Below are 8,597 nucleotides of genomic sequence, written 5' to 3'. Positions count from 1 at the left end.
GGCTACATTGTAATCATGTGATCTTCGTTTTTTGTTTGTACTTTAGAGCATTTCAATAACAGAATATTGAGAATATTCTTTTATCCATGTACCAATTAAGCTCCATCTAACCCTGATTATTTTTTAATTATATTTTCTGGGGGTACATATTCCTGGATATTCTATCATAAATCCATAAACTGGAATAGGTCAAAGTTAAATAACAATGTTTAATATATTGTAAAAAAAAAAAAGAGAAAGTTTGTTTTTTTTATAAGCTTTTAAATGTCAACTGGATATTTGCATGCACAACGATACTATGGTAGCGATGGTTTTATTATATAATTCTTGGGTTGGAAAGTATTTAGTGATACCAATGAAAACTGTGTTCATTCCATTACATTTTCAATTACAAAGGCATATATACAATTCACGTCTCAAATAATACAGCATTTACTCATTTATTTATTTTTGGGGGGATACTATTTATCACTTTCTTGTGTCCCAAGTATAAAAGCCTTTCACCTCCCCTCTAATTTGAAATGGACATTATATAATCATATACAATCATGTTAGCTTATATAATCATATTAGCACAAGAGAAATGGAATGCAGCACGCAGATATTAAATACTGTTTATGATATTTTCTTTTTCTTTTCCTTTTTTGGTCATGTTTAATTGTTTATGATATTTTCCTTCTCTATATACTAATCATTTGGGCCTACAGACTATGTTTGGTGAAAAATACATTACCTGAAAACTGAAAAGTATTAGACCCAAAAACCCATTGCCAAAAAAAGAGCATTCAAAAACCATGAAACGAAGAAACAATAAGAGAGCTTTGTTAACATTTGAAGACCAAAAGCCAAGCTGTGTGTGTTTTCTTAGTAGATGTGTTTCTGAAGAAATTGTTTGGATGGTTATGGCATGCCTCAAAATACTGCCTAGTCTAGTAATCTGAAGAAAAGCATATTTCTCTTGGCCAAAATTATAATAGTGATGGTGTTGCTACATTTGCAGACTCATATTTCCTTATTGAAGAATTATTGAATAAAGATTAGACCATAATAAGACTTTCTTTTTTTCTAAGAAAGATACAGATTGGTGAGACTCAATGATCCATACAGGTACAAATCATTCATAATTTGAACACAACTAGGAGTCAGAGGACTAGAAATAAAACTAAATGTCCAAATAAACATCAGATCACGATTAGATTCAGATAAACCATGTAATTTTTAATCTACTTAAGATACATTAATATCATACAATAAGTATTAAGAGGCTAAAACCCCTATGGGCTAAGGCAAATAACAACTAACCAGAGAATACGATACACACATACAAAATACAAAATACAAAATACAAATACAAATACAAATACAAATACAAACACACAATCATGGACACATACAACAGTTAATGAACAAATTACACAGCCAGTACTTCATTATTTTCAGCATCACCCATTTCTTCATCCTCGCTATTGACATCAGCTTCAAGAAGCCACTGCTCAAATTCGTCCACCTCATCGTAATCATGGGTGTATAAACCATCTGAGATATCATAAGGATCAGCCCCAAGCTCCTCACCATGGCATGCTACATGCAAGAAAGGTCTACTTGTAGCTAAAGCATCTACCATGTCCCTATTAACGCTTCCAGTCACTCCCAACCATTTAAGCCTTGGGAAATACGGTTTCTTTAACCACCGAAATGCTAGTGGTGTAATGCCACCACAGTTGTAAAGATCCAATAAGCGCAGACTGCTTCCATGCCATCCAGCCTCATCAACCTGCATTGAAGCTAATGCCATGATTGAAGTATCGCCAATCAGAGGGCACTGCCGCATCCGGAGTTCGGAAAAGCGAATCCGACTCTTTGCCAGCAGCAAAACTCCATTATCTGATAGGCTAGGAAGATTGGATAGGTCCAGTTCTCGCAATTCCAGCATACCACAGCCATCAAATAGGACCGTGATGCATTTGTCTGTGAGTCTCTTGCACCCTCGGAGAGACAACACGAACAGCGAATTGATAACAGATGGTCTTAAGTAAGAAAGTCCAGCATCAGTTATATCAGACCCATCTAATAGTAACATTTTCAGTTTTGGAAGAGAGCCAATGGCCCGTAGAGCTTCATCCCCCAGGCTTCTACAATCTCTCAAGTCAAGGGCTTTAAGCTCCTTGTTTGATGCCAAACTATATACTGCATGGTTTGTTAACAGATTGCACCACCTCAAGCTCACGTGTGTCAAGGTAAGGGACGTTGCAGAAATATCATGAAAAACTAGATCAGTTAAATGAGTCCCATAAGTGACCTTAAACTTGCATAAGCGTGAGCACGAATGTAGGATAGTTTTGAAACCGGTATCTGTGACACGACAGAAGCCACCAAGACATATGCTCTCCATGTTTGCACATTTGTCAGCCATTAGAAGTAATCCTAGATCATTTACTCTTCGAAAGTAAGTAATCAGGAATTCTTGGCTTCGAACCAATGAAAGATGTTTCAATCTCCCAAGCTGATTAATTTGTTGAAGGCCAGCATTGGTTAGATCAAAAGTAACTCTTGGTTCAATAAGTGGTGCATCTCGAAGATCCAAATGAGTCAACAAGGGGAGACCTTTGGATATAGTACCAACCATAGCATCGGTTATATAGTCTACTGAAAGGCATAGTTTCTGAATTCTTGGCAATACTGATGATTGAACAGGATTTAAGGACTGATGGGACCCCAAATTTGGGCTAAGCAGTTCAGTCACTGTAACTGCAGAAATGTAACCAATTTCAAGAGAAGTGAGTTTCTCAGAGGCAGAAGCCCAAACTCGAGCAAAGTTGTGGCGAAGAAAGAGAGAGACATCAAACATCAGGATAAGTGCCTAGCAAAACAATCAGAAATCATATTAAATCTAATTGCACGAGAACCACAGTTCCAGCAAACATGTCAGTATATTTACAGTTGGGAAAAAGGAAGGCAGAAAATATATAAAAACTTCAGGGGAGGCCATAAGGAAAATTTTTGACCATGTTATTATGAATGAGCCATTATGATGGAGTTAGTCATTTCAATTATTCATCTGGATTCCTATTGTGAAGGAGATGATACCATTTAGAAGAAACTCCAAAAGTAGCAAATGTGGGAATAGGAATGGTCTTGAACAAAAAGAATATAGTGATCAGTTATGGCAGGTAAAGCTCAACATCATTGAAGAACTTACAAGGATCAGTGAAGATTAATCAAAATGCAACCACAAGATCTTATTGTTTCGATATTTTCCCATCCAAACATGATGAAAATTAAAACGAAAGTAGGCAAATCAACTAAGGTAACTTAGAGAAATTTCTACTTAAGAATCTGAAAAGCTTTTACTTAGGTTACATTTTTTTACTTTAGTTATATCTTGTTAGCTTGTTTTTATAGTTATTCCTTACTTCCAACTGGGAGCAGCTGCTGAGTAACTCCTCCAGATCATTAATATGAATGGCCCTCCCTCTTTTTTCTGCTACCGAACCCAAGTAGAGAGACCTGATGGAAAGTAAATAACAAGATCCAATAACACCGGCACTACAAACTTGCACCGAAATATGAAACTCACGAAATTAAGCTACACACCAATCCCCAAATGAAGCTTTTCAGTATATGAAGCATGCAACATATGCAACTTGCATGTTATTCAGCATCACCACCCAGAAGAAGTAACACATGAAAAGGAACACTGCAGAACATAATCTACCTTAGATCCTTGCAACGGGTCCCAATCTCAGAAAGAAGCTTGCCACTAAAATCAGCACAGTTATGCAGGCAAAGTTCATGCAACGAGGGTTTCAGCAGAACAGGTATAGCAGAATCGTCAAGGCGACCACAATCAACCTTGAGGCTCTTCAGGCTCCGATTTGGTGGTAGCAATGGCCTCAGCAACTCCCCAGAAGGCGCAATATCCTGAAACCGAACCACAAAAAGAACCTTTCTTCAGAGAAGGGGGTAAAAATGAATTTTTTGAAACTCCCAAATGGAAAATCCACCACTTTGGCAGTTACAAACGAAGAACCCATATCAAGAAAAGAAACGAACTTGGTCGACTCGGGAGTGCAATTATGAAAAGAATAGTGATAGGGTTTGTTTGATGCATACCAAGAGATGGAAAGTGGGAAGGAAAGAGAGGATGTGTTTGGCGCAGGAGCGGAAGGTGGAGGAAGTTGAAGCCAAGGAGCAGATTGAAGCGATGTCGAGCTTGGTCATTATGGTGGCCAGAAGAGCCGAAGGAAGCTCATCCAGGCTCACCTCCATTTCCATCTTCTTGATTTTGGATCTGATCTGATCCAAAAAAGACCCACCACCTGCTTGATGTTATTCCCCACTTAGATGCGTTTAGTTAGAAGACGATTGTGATGATGATGATGATGATGATGATGATGGCGACGACGACGATGACAAAAATGACTACTAGAAGGAATCATCATAAATAAAAACCAAAGCTTGATGTTGATGATGAACAGAGAAAGAAACGAAAACTGTGATAATGTTGCAATGGCAATATGGCATGAAGTCTTGGAGTGCGTGTGGGCTTCCGGGGGTTATTGGGCTAAACAAAAAGACCTGTAATAGCTGACGAGGCCCATCAAGATTTATACTTTTGGGCTTTAAAAGCACTAACTGTACTAAGTTATATTTTTTATTGGAAAAAATCAACTAATTAATTTGTTTACACCTTAACCAACTTGGGTTGATGGAATAATCAATTTATTTGTTTGTTTAAATAAGTGTTAAGAGTTTAAATTTTATTTTGTACATACAATAATCAATTGACCAATAAAAATATCTTAAATAAAAGTCAAATCCATCAACCAACTCGAGTTGGTATAAAATTTAGAATTAATTTTTTATGTTTCTTTCAAAATAAATTAATTTTAGGCCAAAAATAATATCTCTTTATGTATATGACAAAAATTTGGACTATAGGACAAACAAAGAAATTAAAAAATGCATGAAACAAACAACATAAAATTAGTTCTGGAATATTGTAATATGCTTAGTTAGGACTTAGGAGCATAACTGCCAATTAGCAACAAGGCCTCCAAAAAGTGAATGGGAATATAATTTCTTATAGAAATTGAAAGTTTTTTTTTTTTTTTTCAAAAGCACTTAGATAATGTTTGGAAGAAAATTAATTTTTAGTATTGTGTTTAGGATAAAGTGAAAGATAGAAATTGAAATAAGAATAAAGTCCTAATTTAATTTACACAAAAAATAAAGTTAAAATTAATTAATTGAAATAAAAATATTTTAGAATATAAAATGTTATTAAAATTTTAGTTTTCGTCCAAAAAAATTTTAGTCTCTTATGTCCTCACATTTTGAAGATACTAAAATACTGAAATTTTAGGAAGAAAGACTAAAATTTTAGTACTAATCTCTGAGACAACGAACATAATACTGAATCTCAATCTCTCAGTTTTGTCTCAATACATCAAAACAAACGTTACCTTAAAAACTTAAACATACTCTTTATTTTCTGGTACTATAAAATAAAACTGAAAATATTAAGTAATTTTTTTAACTCAAACACTTACACTTTATTTTTTCAATTTTTGGTTAAAGTTTTTTATCTTTTTATTCCTTTTTATCTTCTTTCTTTTTATTTTAACTTTTACATTTTACTTTACTTTTGACCTCTTGTATTTACTCTTTTTAATCTTCAAGTTTTAGTTCTTAAATTTATTTGTCTATCCATTTCAATTATGCATTTTGTTCATTTAAGAAAAAAGAAATGTTTTTATAAAAAATGAGTTTTTTTGCTTCGAATTTGAATTTAAAACTTATATAACCATCGAGACACTGAAATAATTACAAAATAGTTATTTTCACTTCCGGAATAAAATTGTAAAACAAATTTGAAATTGTAAATTTATTTGGTATTGATAATTGAAAAAAAAAATCGAGTAAAATAACTGTATAAATGATAGTAAAATTTGTCTTTCAGAAAACCTGGTAAGATTCAAACATGAAGGTTCTAAACCTTATACGTCGTCCAAATTAAATTTGATTTCCCTTATGATAAATAAATTTTTTTTATGTATAAGTAGAATAAATCAATTTGGATTGGTCTAATAATTAATTTATTAATTCGTTTAGGATTTAAATTCTGTCTTATATATATAATAATTTATTAACTAACGATAAACTATTAAATAAAATTTTAATTTGTGGCAGATCAATCTTTAATCTATCCGACTAAAAAATACCATTAAAAAAAGGATGAATAGAATATGCTATTATTTACTAACATAAAACAACAAAAGAATTTTTTTATAACTGATACAGAGATACAGAAATACAAAATTGTATTTAATAAATAATTTATTAATGTATTTTATATTTATTTTAACAAAAAAATACAAAAAGATTAACAAAAAATACAACTTATTTTTTATTTTTTTATTATTCTTGTTAAATTTTTATAATTATATTTTTTATTATTTTTTTTTATAAATTTATTGAATGAAAAAAAATTAAATTAAATTAAATTTTCATAATTTATTTTAATTTATTATCAAATAAAATATAAAAATACTAATTTTTATATTTTTATTATTTGTATTTTATTTTATCCTATTCTAATAACCTAATAACCAAACGCAGTAACGACGACTATTTAAAGACTTACACGCAAGGCACAACTATTCATGATGGAATGTAGGAAAAAGTTAAACAATAATAACTATATTAGTTTTTCTTTCCTAGGAATGTTAAAGAGATTAAGTTAATGGCTAAATGATAACTTTCTAATAGCATTTCTTTTTTTTTTTTTTTAATTTTTAACTCAATACTTTAGTTTTTAACCAATTTTGATTAAGTTAGATTTTTTAAAAATAAATTAGTCTTCACATAAAAATATTCATTTATATAAAATAATTGATCTAAATCTCTTAAAAGATGTTAAGAATTATTACGTCTTTAATAAATAATTACAAAAATAAATTTATCTAATTTTTATCAATATTTTAAATAGAATAAATTATGCAAATAAAATAATTATAAATACATATTATCATATTATCACTTTCTTTAACTGAAAATACAATTATAACTTTTATATATTTTTGTAAATCGCTATTGGGTTTTTTATATTTTTATAAATAAAATAAATATAGTATTTACTGAAATAAATAAATTTTTGAAAATTTACCGTTTTAAATTTTCCTTTCATATCTCGTTTACAGTGTAAATGAGATATGGTGGGTGTGCACCTATATATAGAAGTCGTTTATGGCCGATTTTCGGGACCCATTTTGACTCTGTCAACCTCTTTCTCCCCTCTTTCAACCCTTTCTGACTATACATTTGACCCGAGCGGAGATGGCGCGCCAAGCGGGTAATGACGAAGACATTAACAGGCTGAACGAGACGACCTACTACGCCGGAGCGGCCAACTTCGAAGTTAATTTTGTTAAGGTTGTTAAATTGATGTTGCCATTGTTAGGGCAGTCATGCATAGATGGATTAGGAGTTAGGTCTTTAGCCTTTATTTTGTATTGTATTGGTTAATTTGTAATAAAAGTAGTAATAGACATAATTATTCGTGAGATGTTTGATAGATAAATATTACGAAAAGTACAATTAATTTTTTGAAAATGTGAAACAAAGAATTTATAATTTATAGTTTAGTTTGTATAATTTGTTTTGTATAATTTAAATATGATTTTCGTTTGTCATTATTCATAGGCCTCGCCTCCTGTTGCCCCGGCGAGTGAGCCACACTTTACCCCCACTAGATGTCATCGTCCCGAATTTGGCTGAGGCCGGATTCGACGACACCGTGCCCCTCAAGAATTTTACTTTTGACAATTCCCTGATTTCGGCACTGGTGGAACGATGGCGTCCAAAGATGCACACGTTTCATCTCCCGTGAGGTGAGGTCACTATCACCTTGCAGGACGTGGCATACCACCTTGGTTTACGAGCACACGGTAACCCTGTCGGAGGTGCCTCCGTGACTTTGGGAGGTGGTACCATACGGAGATGTGGGCGTTGGTGGAGCAGCTCATCGGCGCAAGGCCTCCCGTGGCAGCATAGTAGGCGGCGCAGAGGAAGGAGTCCTTCACCTTGAAGCTTGTGTGGCTATGGGATCGTATCCGACAGTACACCAGGTGTTATATCATGTTACTGATCGGAGAGTATCTAATGACCGACAAGTCGAACAATCTGGTGCACCTTTGTTGGCTTCCGCTGCTATGGGACTTTGCAGAGTGTAGATCGTTTTCCTGGGATTCGGCTGTGCTGGCCTGGACGTATCAGTCCTTATCTTTGGCTGCTCAGCAGGGCGTCACAGATATTGTGGGTTGCACCCCGTTGTTGATGTCGTGGATCTATGATGAGCGGATATTTTATACGCTTTTTGGTAGTGTTTTCATGTAACTTTTAACAGGTTTCAGTCACTTTTTGTGATATTTTTATTGATTTTCATGCAAAAAATAATATTTTTGGACTTTATTATGAGTTTGTGTGTTTTTCTGTAATTTCAGATATTTTCTGGATGAAATTGAGGGACCTGAGCAAAAATCTGATTCAGAGGCTGAGAAAGGACTGCAGATGCTCTTGGATTCTGACCTCCCTGC

At 33.3% G+C, this 8,597-nt stretch overlaps 1 protein-coding gene across 1 annotated transcript; it reads right to left on the bottom strand.

Annotated features, from left to right (window-relative positions):
* Positions 1 to 1,169: 1,169 nt before the first annotated feature.
* LOC112775046 (F-box/LRR-repeat protein 10) lies at positions 1,170 to 4,541 on the bottom strand. Its single transcript, XM_025818518.3, has 4 exons — positions 4,114 to 4,541; positions 3,716 to 3,921; positions 3,414 to 3,507; positions 1,170 to 2,860 (listed from the first exon to the last, which is right to left on the bottom strand). Exons 1-4 carry the CDS (start codon positions 4,273 to 4,275, stop codon positions 1,412 to 1,414), a joined length of 1,911 nt encoding a protein of 636 aa, XP_025674303.1. The 5' UTR covers positions 4,276 to 4,541; the 3' UTR covers positions 1,170 to 1,411.
* Between the last annotated feature and the right edge of the window lie 4,056 nt (positions 4,542 to 8,597).

This window comes from Arachis hypogaea, chromosome 19 (assembly GCF_003086295.3).
Source record: "Arachis hypogaea cultivar Tifrunner chromosome 19, arahy.Tifrunner.gnm2.J5K5, whole genome shotgun sequence".
Lineage (NCBI taxonomy): Eukaryota > Viridiplantae > Streptophyta > Magnoliopsida > Fabales > Fabaceae > Arachis > Arachis hypogaea.
The sequence above is the reverse complement of the archived record's forward strand: the minus strand, read 5'-3'. Positions and strand labels throughout refer to the sequence as shown.

Excerpts from the sequence above, each read along its gene's own strand:
- LOC112775046 (XM_025818518.3), bottom strand. The coding sequence starts at position 4,275 with ATGGAAATGGAGGTGAGCCTGGATGAGCTTCCTTCGGCTCTTCTGGCC. Across the intron at positions 3,922-4,113 it reads TTCCCACTTTCCATCTCTTG|GATATTGCGCCTTCTGGGGA; the intron begins GTATGCATCAAA and ends GTTCGGTTTCAG. Across the intron at positions 3,508-3,715 it reads ACCCGTTGCAAGGATCTAAG|GTCTCTCTACTTGGGTTCGG; the intron begins GTAGATTATGTT and ends ACTTTCCATCAG.